This window comes from Salmo salar, chromosome ssa15 (genome assembly GCF_905237065.1).
Source record: "Salmo salar chromosome ssa15, Ssal_v3.1, whole genome shotgun sequence".
Classification (NCBI taxonomy): Eukaryota; Metazoa; Chordata; class Actinopteri; order Salmoniformes; family Salmonidae; genus Salmo; species Salmo salar.
Window position 1 is genome coordinate 106,196,993 of NC_059456.1, and position 14,102 is coordinate 106,211,094.

The 14,102-nt window shown below is 39.7% G+C and overlaps 1 protein-coding gene across 1 annotated transcript in view; it reads left to right on the forward strand.

Annotated features, from left to right (window-relative positions):
- cacna1fb (calcium channel, voltage-dependent, L type, alpha 1F subunit) overlaps positions 1–14,102 on the forward strand; it is a 163,240-nt gene that overhangs the window by 14,986 nt on the left and 134,152 nt on the right. The window contains exon 3 of the mRNA XM_045696517.1: positions 3,780–3,885. Coding sequence (XP_045552473.1) covers positions 3,780–3,885 — 106 coding nt within the window. The remainder of the gene's footprint in view (positions 1–3,779; positions 3,886–14,102) is intronic.

The window sequence follows — 14,102 nt, forward strand, 5'->3', positions numbered from 1 at the left end:
TTATTGTTGTTGTTGTAGTAGTATAATTATTGTAGTAGTAGTAATAGTATAATTATTGTTGTTGTAGTAGTATAATTATTGTAGTAGTAGTAGTAGTAGTATAATTATTGTAGTAGTAGTAGTAGTAGTATAATTATTGTTTTTGTAGTCGTAGTATAATTATTGTTGTTGTAGTAGTAGTATAATTATTGTAGTAGTAGTAGTAGTATAATTATTGTTGTAGTAGTAGTAGTAGTAGTATAATTATTGTAGTAGTAGTAATAGTATAATTATTGTTGTTGTAGTATAATTATTGTAGTAGTAGTAGTAGTAGTATAATTATTGTAGTAGTAGTAGTAGTAGTAGTATAATTATTGTTTTTGTAGTAGTAGTATAATTATTGTTGTTGTAGTAGTAGTATAATTATTGTAGTAGTAGTAGTAGTATAATTATTGTAGTAGTAGTATAATTATTGTAGTAGTAGTAGTAGTAGCAAAATTATTGTTGTTGTAGTTGTATAATTATTGTAGTAGTAGTAGTAGTATAATTATTGTAGTAGTGATAGTAGTATAATTATTGTAGTAGTAGTAATAGTATAATTATTGTTGTTGTAGTAGTAGTATAATTATTGTTGTTGTAGTAGTAGTATAATTATTGTTGTTGTAGTAGTAGTATAATTATTGTAGTAGTAGTAGTAGTATAATAATGTAGTAGTAGTATAATTATTGTAGTAGTAGTAGTAGTATAATTATTGTAGTAGTAGTAGAAGTATAATTATTGTTGTTGTAGTAGTAGTATAATTATTGTTGTTGTAGTAGTAGTAGTAGTAGTATAATTATTGTAGTGGTAGTAGTAGTATAATTATTGTAGTGGTAGTAGTATAATTATTGTTGTTGTAGTAGTAGTATAAGTATTGTTGTAGTAGTAGTAGTAGTAATAGTAGTAGTATAATTATTGTTGTAGTAGTAGTAGTAGTAGTAGTAGTAGTAGTAGTATAATTATTGTTGTAGTAGTAGTAGTAGTAGTAGTAGTAGTAGTAGTAGTATAATTATTGTGGTTGTTGTTGTAGTATAATTATTGTAGTTGTAGTAGTAGTATAATTATTGTTGTTGTTGTTGTAGTAGTAGTACAATTATTGTTGTAGTAGTAGTAGTATAATTATTGTAGTAGTAGTAGTAGTAGTAGTAGTATAATTACTGTAGTAGTGGTAGTAGTAGTATAATTATTGTAGTAGTAGTAGTAGTAGTAGTATAATTATTGTAGTAGTAGTAGTAGTATAATTATTGTAGTAGTGGTAGTAGTAGTATAATTATTGTAGTAGTAGTAGTAGTATAATTATTGTTGTTGTAGTAGTAGTATAATTATTGTTGTTGTAGTAGTATTATAATTATTGTAGTAGTAGTAGTAGTATAATTATTGTTGTAGAAGTAGTAGTAGTAGTATAGTAAAGTAATTGGTTAATTGGCTAATCAGCTGTTCCATGGCCGGGTGTGTGTTATTCCCTCATTGGTTCATTTACAGGTAAGCAGATAAAAGGTCTAGAGTTCATTTCAAGTGTTGCATTTGCATTTGGAATCTGTTGCTGTTAACACTTAAAAATGAAGTCCGAAGAGCTGTCACTGACAGTGAAGCAAGCCATCATTAGGCTGAAAAATCGAAAACAAAAACATTAGGTGTGGCCAAATCAACTATTTGGTACGTTCTTAAAAAAAAAAAAAAAGGAAGGCACTTGAGAGCTCAGAGAACACCAAAAGGCCCAGAATTCCACGGAAAACAACTGTGGTGGATGATAGAAGAATTCTTTCCCTGGCGAAGAAAAACAAAAAACCTTCTCAACAGTTGGTCAGATCAACAACACCCTCCAGAAGGTAGCTGTATGTGTCAGGTAACAACCATACAGAAGACTTCACCAGAGTAAATACAGAGGGTTTACCACAAGATGTAAACCATTGGTAAGCCTTAAAAAAAATGTCTGAACAGTTCTGGAACAACATCCTATGGACAGATGAGACAAAGATCAACTTGTACCAGAATGATGGGAAGAGAAGAGTATGGGAAAAGGATGTAGCTGCTCATGATCCGAAGCATACCACCTCATCTGTGAAGCATGGTGGAGGAAGTGTTATGGCTTGGGCATGTATGGCTGCCAATGGAGCTGGTTCCCTTGTATTTTATTGATGACGTGACTGCTGATAAAAAAGCAGCAGGATGCATTCTGGAGTGTTTAGGGCTAATATTATTATCTGGTCAGATTCAGCCAAATACTTCAAAACTCATTGGACGGCGCATCACAGTGCAGATGGACAATGACCCGAAGCAATACTGCGAAAGCAACCAAATACTTTTTTTTATTTTTAAGGCAAATAAGTGGAATGTTCTGCAATGGCTAAGTCAATCACCTGACCTGAATCCAATTGAGCATGCATTTCACTTGCTGAAGGCAAAACGCCCCAAGAACAAGCAGGACATGAAGACAGCTTCAGTAAAGGCCTGGCAGAGCTTCACCAGGGAAGAAACACAGCATCTGGTGATGTCTATGGGTTCCAGACTTCGGGCAGTTATTGACTGCAATGAATTTGCAACCAAGTATTAAAACTTACAATTTAATTTATGATTACGTTAGTTTGTCCAATTACTTTTGAGCCCTTAAAAATATGTGTGTGTGTGTGTGGGGGGGGGCTGCTATGTATAAAAATTGTCGTAATTCCTACACGGTTCATACAATAATTTTGACAAAACCCTTAAATTAAAGATGAAAGTCTATATTTAAAGCACATCTTGATTGTTTCCTTTCAAATCCATTGTGGCGGCGTATAGAGCCAAAATAATGCAAATGGTCACTGTCCAAATACTTATGGACCTGACTGTAAGTGTTGTTGTTGTAGTAGTGGTGCTACTACTACTACTACTAGTAGTATAAGCATTTTTGTTGTTGTAGTAGTAATAGCAGTAGTAGTAGTATACAGTCAGTATTGTTGTAGTAGTACTGCTATTAGTAGTAGTATTATTGTTGTTGTAGTAGTAGTGGTATTGTTGTTGTATAAGTGTTGTTGTTGTTGCCAATTAGAAGCTGGGGATGATTAGGTGGCCATGATGGTACGATGGCCAGATTGTTAATTTACACTGGACACAGGGGTTAACATTACTAACCAAATATTACCCAATTATCCACGTTAAAATGACGTAGTGTGCTCACTGGGATGGCACATATAGTAATTGGGTAATAGGTGGTTGTAACTGGTGGGATGAGCGATAGGAGGATGGGCTCATTGTAATGGTTAGATACCATATCTATTTATCCCATTCCAGTCATTAAAATGAGCCCGTCCTCCTATAGATCCTCCCACCAGCCTCCTCTGGTTGAGCTGTTGATCAGTGAGATTACAACCTATATTCACCCACTCAAAAAGGACAACGAAAAGTTTGTTGAATTTCCAATATGTTAACACTATGCTTTCAAACCATTTTAAAAGCACAACCAAAATCCAATGGAAAAAAAACAATGTTTGGTCAAGTTAAATCTTGACCTTGGGACTACAAGATTATATTTACGCAAAGCATAGTTCTGAGATATTGAGCGTCAAAGTTTTCACATCCCAGTCTCCTCTTAGAACTATTGTGTAGTGAATTCTTCTTTCATAAACCATTAGGTCAACAATGTTGTTTGAACCAGTTTGTACCCAGTGAGATGTGATCTTTAGTGACCACAGAGAGTCAGGACATCCGTTTTCATTTCAATATGGATAGTTTTTTTTAAAATTGTTTTTGTTGTTGTTTCCATGACCACTCTCCTCTCTAAGACCCTTTGACATCTTCATCCTGATAGCCATCTTTGCTAACTGTATAGCGCTGGGGGTATCCAAGCCTTTCCCTGAGGAAGACTCCAACTCTACCAACCACGATCTGGTGAGTACAACATTAAGACTGTTCTATCAATCTCAGCTGGTTTAAAAAGGGGATACACTGTTCGCCCCCCCCCCAACGCTTTTGTTAATTATTGTTGTCGTTGTTGTTGTTGTTTAAACCGAGGAATGTTCGTACGGAGACGAGCATCACGGTAAACATTTGAGTTTCTGCAGTACATTGAAAACAAAACCAGTGTTCGTTGTTTTAGAGTGACCTCTTTTTGTTTTATAATATCCCAAACGGTCGTGGCAGTTTACACCATTAGGGATTCCAGCTTTAACGGTAGTCCTTACAGGTTCTGTCTTTCAGAAGGGTCATGTCCATTTTAAACTATGGGGGGGGGGTACATGTCACCTCAGTTTCATCAATGTTTTGATAGAGAAGACATTGAAGTGGCTGCCATACTGTTCCATAATTGATGTCTGTTCCAAACCTGTGATTTGCTATATAGCTGTATTGCAATTACTTCGCAAACATGGCCTATTTATTGCATTAACTTACCTCATTTGCACTCACTGAATATAGACTTTTTGTTTTCTTTTGTTCTACTGTATTATTGACTGTATGTTTTGTTTATTCCATGTGTAACTCTGTGTTGTTGTATGTGTTGAATTGCTACGCTTTATCTTGGCCAGGTCGCAATTGTAAATGAGAACTTGTTCTCAACTTGCCTACCTGGTTAAATAAAGGTGAAATATATATATATATTTTTTAAAACAGCTAATAATTAGATACATTCATCCCCACTGCCTATAACGGTTAGACGGATAAGATCTGAAATTATTTGCACAATGATTCGATGACGAATGGCTGATAAAGACTGGCTCAGTATTGTATGGTGTGATGGTTGATAAAGACTGGCTCAGTATTGTATGGTGTGATGGTTGATATAGACTGGCTCAGTATTGTATGATGTAGTGGTTCATAAAGACTGGCTCAGTATTGTATGGTGTGATGGTTGATAAAGACTGGCTCAGTATTGTATGGTGTAGTGGTTGATAAAGACTGGCTCAGTATTGTATGGTGTAGTGGTGATGGTTGATAAAGACTGGCTCAGTATTGTATGGTGTAGTGGTTGATAAAGACTGGCTCAGTATTGTATGGTGTAGTGGTGATGGTTGATATAGACTGGCTCAGTATTGTATGGTGTAGTGGTGATGGTTGATATAGACTGGCTCAGTATTGTATGGTGTAGTGGTTGATAAAGACTGGCTCAGTATTGTATGGTGTAGTGGCTGATAAAGACTGGATCAGTATTGTATGGTGTAGTGGTTGATATAGACTGGCTCAGTATTGTATGGTGTAGTGGCTGATAAAGACTGGCTCAGTATTGTATGGTGTAGTGGTTGATATAGACTGGCTCAGTATTGTATGGTGTAGTGGCTGATAAAGACTGGCTCAGTATTGTATGGTGTAGTGGTTGATATAGACTGGCTCAGTATTGTATGGTGTAGTGGCTGATAAAGACTGGCTCAGTATTGTATGGTGTAGTGGTTGATATAGACTGGCTCAGTATTGTATGGTGTAGTGGTTGATATAGACTGGCTCAGTATTGTATGGTGTAGTGGCGATGGTTGATAAAGACTGGCTCAGTATTGTATGGTGTAGTGGTTGATATAGACTGGCTCAGTATTGTATGGTGTAGTGGTTGATAAAGACTGGCTCAGTATTGTATGGTGTAGTGGCGATGGTTGATAAAGACTGGCTCAGTATTGTATGGTGTAGTGGTTGATAAAGACTGGCTCAGTATTGTATGGTGTGATGGTTGATAAAGACTGGCTCGGTATTGTATGGTGTAGTGGATGATAAAGACTGGCTCAGTATTGTATGGTGTAGTGGTTGATATAGACTGACTCAGTATTGTATGGTGTAGTGGCTGATATAGACTGGCTCAGTATTGTATGGTGTAGTGGTTGATATAGACTGGCTCAGTATTGTATGGTGTAGTGCTTGATAAAGACTGGCTCAGTATTGTATGGTGTAGTGGTGATGGTTGATATAGACTGGCTCAGTATTGTATGGTGTAGTGGTGATGGTTGATATAGACTGGCTCAGTATTGTATGGTGTAGTGGCTGATATAGACTGGCTCAGTATTGTATGGTGTAGTGGTTGATATAGACTGGCTCAGTATTGTATGGTGTAGTGGTTGATATAGACTGGCTCAGTATTGTATGGTGTAGTGGCTGATAAAGACTGGCTCAGTATTGTATGTTGTAGTGGTTATAAAGACTGGCTCAGTATTGTATGGTGTAGTGGCTGATAAAGACTGGCTCAGTATTGTATGGTGTGATGGTTGATAAAGACTGGCTCAGTATTGTATGGTGTGATGGTTGATATAGACTGGCTCAGTATTGTATGATGTAGTGGTTCATAAAGACTGGCTCAGTATTGTATGGTGTGATGGTTGATAAAGACTGGCTCAGTATTGTATGGTGTAGTGGTTGATAAAGACTGGCTCAGTATTGTATGGTGTAGTGGTGATGGTTGATAAAGACTGGCTCAGTATTGTATGGTGTAGTGGTTGATATAGACTGGCTCAGTATTGTATGGTGTAGTGGCTGATAAAGACTGGCTCAGTATTGTATGGTGTAGTGGTTGATATAGACTGGCTCAGTATTGTATGGTGTAGTGGCTGATAAAGACTGGCTCAGTATTGTATGGTGTAGTGGTTGATATAGACTGGCTCAGTATTGTATGGTGTAGTGGCTGATAAAGACTGGCTCAGTATTGTATGGTGTAGTGGTTGATAAAGACTGGCTCAGTATTGTATGGTGTAGTGGCTGATAAAGACTGGATCAGTATTGTATGGTGTAGTGGTTGATATAGACTGGCTCAGTATTGTATGGTGTAGTGGCTGATAAAGACTGGCTCAGTATTGTATGGTGTAGTGGTTGATATAGACTGGCTCAGTATTGTATGGTGTAGTGGCTGATAAAGACTGGCTCAGTATTGTATGGTGTAGTGGTTGATATAGACTGGCTCAGTATTGTATGGTGTAGTGGTTGATATAGACTGGCTCAGTATTGTATGGTGTAGTGGCGATGGTTGATAAAGACTGGCTCAGTATTGTATGGTGTAGTGGTTGATATAGACTGGCTCAGTATTGTATGGTGTAGTGGTTGATAAAGACTGGCTCAGTATTGTATGGTGTAGTGGCGATGGTTGATAAAGACTGGCTCAGTATTGTATGGTGTAGTGGTTGATAAAGACTGGCTCAGTATTGTATGGTGTGATGGTTGATAAAGACTGGCTCGGTATTGTATGGTGTAGTGGATGATAAAGACTGGCTCAGTATTGTATGGTGTAGTGGTTGATATAGACTGACTCAGTATTGTATGGTGTAGTGGCTGATATAGACTGGCTCAGTATTGTATGGTGTAGTGGTTGATAAAGACTGGCTCAGTATTGTATGGTGTAGTGGTGATGGTTGATATAGACTGGCTCAGTATTGTATGGTGTAGTGGTGATGGTTGATATAGACTGGCTCAGTATTGTATGGTGTAGTGGCTGATATAGACTGGCTCAGTATTGTATGGTGTAGTGGTTGATATAGACTGGCTCAGTATTGTATGGTGTAGTGGTTGATATAGACTGGCTCAGTATTGTATGGTGTAGTGGCTGATAAAGACTGGCTCAGTATTGTATGTTGTAGTGGTTATAAAGACTGGCTCAGTATTGTATGGTGTAGTGGCTGATAAAGACTGGCTCAGTATTGTATGGTGTAGTGGTTGATATAGACTGGCTCAGTATTGTATGGTGTAGTGGTTGATAAAGACTGGCTCAGTATTGTATGGTGTAGTGGTTGATATAGACTGGCTCAGTATTGTATGGTGTAGTGGTGATGGTTGATAAAGACTGGCTCAGTATTGTATGGTGTAGTGGTTGATAAAGACTGGCTCAGTATTGTATGGTGTAGTGGTTGATATAGACTGGCTCAGTATTGTATGGTGTAGTGGTGATGGTTGATATAGACTGGCTCAGTATTGTATGGTGTAGTGGTTGATAAAGACTGGCTCAGTATTGTATGGTGTAGTGGTTGATAAAGACTGGCTCAGTATTGTATGGTGTAGTGGTTGATATAGACTGGCTCAGTATTGTATGGTGTAGTGGTGATGGTTGATAAAGACTGGCTCAGTATTGTATGGTGTAGTGGTTGATAAAGACTGGCTCAGTATTGTATGGTGTAGTGGCGATGGTTGATAAAGACTGGCTCAGTATTGTATGGTGTAGTGGTTGATAAAGACTGGCTCAGTATTGTATGGTGTAGTGGCGATGGTTGATAAAGACTGGCTCAGTATTGTATGGTGTAGTGGTTGATAAAGACTGGCTCAGTATTGTATGGTGTAGTGGTGATGGTTGATAAATATGTCTCACCACCACACAAACAGCTAGCATGGCGGAGAATAACAGACACCTAGCTACCATGACAACAGGAGAACAACAGACACCTAGCTACCATGACAACAGGAGAATAACAGACACCTAGCTACCATGACAACAGGAGAATAACAGACACCTAGCTACCATGACAACAGGAGAATAACAGACACCTAGCTACCATGACAACAGGAGAATAACAGACACCTAGCTACCATGACAGACAGGAAAATAACAGACACCTAGCTACCATGACAACAGGAAAATAACAGACACTTAGCTACCATGACAGACAGGAAAATAACAGACACCTAGCTACCATGACAACAGGAGAATAACAGAGACCAAGCTAACGTGACAGACAGGGAAATGACAGAGACCTAGCTACCGTGACAACAGGAGAATAACAGACACCTAGCTAGCATGACAACAGGAGAACAACAGACACCTAGCTACCATGACAACAGGAGAATAACAGACACCTAGCTACCATGACAACAGGAGAATAACAGACACCTAGCTACCATGACAACAGGAGAATAACAGACACCTAGCTACCATGACAACATGAGAATAACAGACACCTAGCTACCATGACAACAGGAGAATAACAGACACATAGCTAGCATGACAACAGGAAAATAACAGACACTTTGCTACCATGACAACAGGAGAATAACAGACACTTTGCTACCATGACAACAGGAGAATAACAGACACCTAGCTACCATGACAGACAGGAAAATAACAGACACCTAGCTACCATGACAGACAGGGGAATAACAGACACCTAGCTAACGTGACAGACAGGGGAATGACAGACACTTAGCTACCATGACAGACAGGAGAATAACAGACACCTAGCTACCATGACAACAGGAGAATAACAGACACCTAGCTACCATGACAGACAGGAGAATAACAGAGACCTAGCTAGTGTGACAGACAGGGGAATGACAGAGACCTAGCTACCATGACAACAGGAGAATAACAGACACCTAGCTAGTGTGACAGACAGGAGAATAACAGAGACCTAGCTAGTGTGACAGACAGGGGAATAACAGACACCTAGCTACCATGACAGACAGGAGAATAACAGAGACCTAGCTACCATGACAACAGGAGAATAACAGACACCTAGCTAACGTGACAGACAAGGGAAATATGCTCAGATGGGTGCATGACATTGATATAATTAGATGTTCTTTAGGTCTTTAGGAGTGGAACAGCTGAGAAAAGGGTGACACAGTCTTTGCTGTATTCGTTGAGTCTCTTTCTAATCATAGTTGCAAACGTTTTGAATTCTCACGGTATCAACTTTGCTCTGCGTTCAAGGTTTCTTTTTACAGTCTATGGCTTGACTGGCCAGCGGTAGGCCTATAGTCGCACTTGATTTGTTCTCTCGGCCTGCCGGTTAGGCAGAGTTCTACCTTTAGACACATAAAATGATTTAAAATGGGAACGTTTTTTTATTCTCGGTGCTAAGGTTGCTGGGGGGGAAAAAACGCATCTATCGCCAACAGCACAAAAACTATTAATTAAAATAGGAACCCAAGGGATTATCATTGTTTTTTTTTTACAGAAATGTTTGGTGATCCACTAGGAATGCCTTGGTGATCGACCGGTCGATCGCGATTGACTGGTTGGTGACCACTGATCTACTGACTAGCGTTAGCTTGCTCTGGTGTTGCAGTAGTCTGATAGAGCTATAGCTATGGTTGATAAAAATCCACTACATTCCAAGGTCTTCCAGAATCAGAATACAGTATGTTATGTTTGTTCCTTGATGAATGACAATTAGCTTAAACTACTTTTAGTAAACAGATACTTCCGCTAGCGATATCACTGTGTGTAGCCATGCAAGGCATATGCTCAACAACCCTGCATGGGTGGTGCATTCCTCATGGGTAACGTAGTCTTAATGTTATTAACACACAACAACACAGAATAATCCCGGAATGAGGAGGGATCAAGCAGGAAATCCGGTATCCTCCAACCAAGATTGGAAAAACATGGAATTTGGGGAAAATAACCGGAATTTGGGGTAACGATTTGTCTTGGCCGCATTATTAAAGGTTAATGAAGTATATCCATAGCATATCTATAGCACATTCATGTCATGCTATGCAAGAGCTCATATCAAGGTATCTTAATAGATGCATCATTACAATGACAGTTTAGTGTCATCATTACCATCTGTTCTCAAAAGTGTTAACCATACCAAGGTTATAGTGGTTGTGCCAAACCACATTGATTTATAACCTGTACCAGCCCCATTTCCCCCAATGGCTGGTATAGGCCCATGACTTACCTTCTTCATCTTCTTCTTCTCACTGAGGTCAATGGTTGCATCGTCTGGGTACGTTTTTACAGATCAAATCGTGTAGTTGAGGGCCATATCATAAATCTTTCGTAACTCATTAAACAGCCCTCCTAACCGCACATCACGGTTAAGTTGGTGACACTGGTCTATAACGCACAGATGAAGAATCTATGTATGAATTATATGTAATCAAAGTAAAGTCAACTCTATTTTGTCATTCGTAAAACATTTTATAGCTAAGCACTTCATGGTAATTAACTGCTCAGTTTGCAACTCTACTTTATAGGACTAACATTTAAAAGGGCGATATGAATTCTATGCAGTCAATGTACTGTCATTTCTACACTGAGTGTACAAAACATTAAGAACACCTGCTATTTCCACTGACATAGACTGACCAGGTGAATCCAGGTGAAAGCTATGAATCCCTTCTTGATGTCACTTGTTAAATCCACTTCAATCAGTATAGATGAAAGGGGAGGAGACGGGTTAAAGAAGGATTCAAGTGCCTTTGAATGGGGAATGGTAGTAGGTGCCAGGCGCACCGCTTTGTGTTAAGAACTGTAACGATGCTGGGTTTTTCACGCTCAACAGTTTCCCGCGTGTATCAAGAATGCTCCACCATCCAAAGGACATCCAGCCAACTTGATACAACTGTTGGTTGTTGAATTTTCCCACATTTTGTTACGATACAGCCTTATTATAAAATTGATTAAATCAGGTTTTTTTCTCATCAATCTGCACACAATATCCCATAATGACATCACAATACCCAATAATGACATCGCAATACCCCATAATGACATCGCAATACTCCATAATGACATCACAATACCCCATAATGACATCGCAATACTCCATAATGACATCACAATACCCCATAATGACATCGCAATACTCCATAATGACATCACAATACCCCATAATGACATCGCAATACTCCATAATGACATCACAATACCCCATAATGGCAAAGTGAAAACAGTTTTTAGAAATGTTAGCAAATTAATTAAAAATAAGAAACTTATTTACTTAAGTATTCAGACCCTTTGCTATGAGACTCGAAATTGAGCTCAGGTGCATCCTGTTTCTATTTATCATCCTTGATGATTCTACAACTTGATCGGAGTCCACCTGTGGTAAATTCAGTTGATTGGATATTATTTGGAAAGGCACACACCTGTCTATATAAGGTCCCACAGTTGACATTGAATGTCAGAGCAAAAATCAAGCCATGAGGTCAAAGGAATTGTCAGTAGAGCTCTATGAGAGTCACCATCGGGTTCTTGGTCACCTCCCTGACAAAGGCCTGAGACAGGATTGTGTCGAGGCACAGATCTGGGGAAGGATTCCAAAAAATTCTGCAGCATTGAAGGTCCCCAAGAACAGACTGGCCTCCATCATTCATAAATGGAAGATGTTTGGAACCACCAAGACACTTCCTAGAGCTGGCTGTCCGGCCAATTTTTATTTTTTTACCAGGTAAGTTGACTGAACACATTCTCATTTACAGCAACAACCTGGGGAATAGTTTCAGGGGAGAGGAGGGGGATGAATGAGCCAATTGTAAGCTGGGGATGATTAGATGGCCGTGATGGTATGAGGGCCAGATTGGGAATTTAGCCAGGACACCAGGGTTAACACCCCTACTCTTACGATAAGCGCAATTGGATCTTTAATGACCTCATAAAGTCAGGACACCCGTTTAACATCCCATCTGAAAGACGGCACCCTACACAGGGCAGTATCCCCCAATCACTGCCCTGGGGCATTGGGATCTTTTTTTAGATCAGAGGAAAGAGTGCCTCCTACAGGCCCTCCAACACCACTTCCAACAGCATATGATCTCCCATCCAGGAACTGACCAGGACAAACCCTGCTTAGCTTCAGAAGCAAGCCAGCAGTGGGATGCAGGGTGGTATGCTGCTGGCCAAGCTGAGCAATCAGCGGAAAAGGGCATTTGTCAGGGAGGTGACCATGAGCTCAATGGTGACTCTGATAGAGCTCCAGAGTTCCTCTGTGGAGATAGGAGAAACTTCCAGAAGGACAACCACAGAGTTTGCCAAAAGGCACTTAAAGGACTCGCAGACCATGAGAAACAATATTCTCTGGTTATGAAACCAAGATTGAACTCTTGGTTCTGAATGCCAAGTGTCACGTCTAGAGGAAACCTGGCACCATCCCTACGGTGAAGCATGGTGGTGGCAGAAGTATGCTGTGGGGATGTTTTTTTAGCGGCAGGGACTTAGAGACTAGTCAGGATCGAGGGAAAGATGAACGGAGCAAAGATCGGACCTCAGACTGGGGCAAAGGTTCACCTTCCAACAGGACAACGACCCTAAGCACACAGCCAAGACAACGCAGAGTGTCCTTGAGTGGCCCAGACAGAGACCAGACTTGAACCAGATCGAACATCTCTGGAGAGACCTGAAAATAGCTTTGCATCGATGCTCCCCATCCAACCTGACAGAGCTTCAGAGGATCTGCAGAGAAGAATGAGAGAAACTCCCAAATACAGGTGTGCCAAGCGTTTGACTCAAAAATACTCAAGGCTGTAATCTCTGCAAAGGTGCTTCAACAAAGAACAGACTAAAGGGTCTTAATACTTATGTAAAGGTGATATTTCAGTTTTTTATTTTTAATACATTTTGCAACAAATATATTTTTTTAAATACGTTTTTTCGCTTTGTCATTATGGGGTATTGTGTGTAGATTGATGAAACAATTGAATACATTTTAGAATAAGGCTGTAACAAAACAAAATGTGGAAAAAGTCAAAGGGTCTGAATATTTTCCGAATGCGCTGTACGTCTATGGTTTCGCCATGCATCTATGGTATCACCGTACGTCTATGGTATCACTGTACCTTTATCCCTGGGTCGCTAGTCTTTTCAGTTCGCTGCAGCAGCACTACCCATCCTGTCGTTTATGGTATCCCTTTACGTTTATGGTATCCCTGTACCTTTATGGTATCCCTGTTCGTCTATGGTTTCGCCGTGCATCTATGGTATCCCTGTACGTCTATGGTATCACTGTACGTTTATCCCTGGGTCGCTAGTCTTTTCAGTTCGCTGCAGCTAGCGACTGGAACGAGCTGCAACAAACACTCAAACATGGTATCCCTGTACGTTTATGGTATCCCTGTACGTTTATGGTATCCCTGTACCTTTATGGTATCCCTGTACGTCTATGGTATCCCTGTTCGTTTATGGTATCCCTGTACCTTTATGGTATCCCTGTTCGTTTATGGTATCCCTGTACCTTTATGGTATCCCTGTACCTTTATGGTATCCCTGTACCTTTATGGTATCCCTGTTCGTTTATGGTATCCCTGTACCTTTATGGTATCCCTGTTCGTTTATGGTATCCCTGTACGTTTATGGTATCCCTGTACGTTTATGGTATCCCTGTACCTTTATGGTATCCCTGTACGTTTATGGTATCCCTGTACCTTTATGGTATCCCTGTACGTTTATGGTATCCCTGTACGTTTATGGTATCCCTGTTCCTTTATGG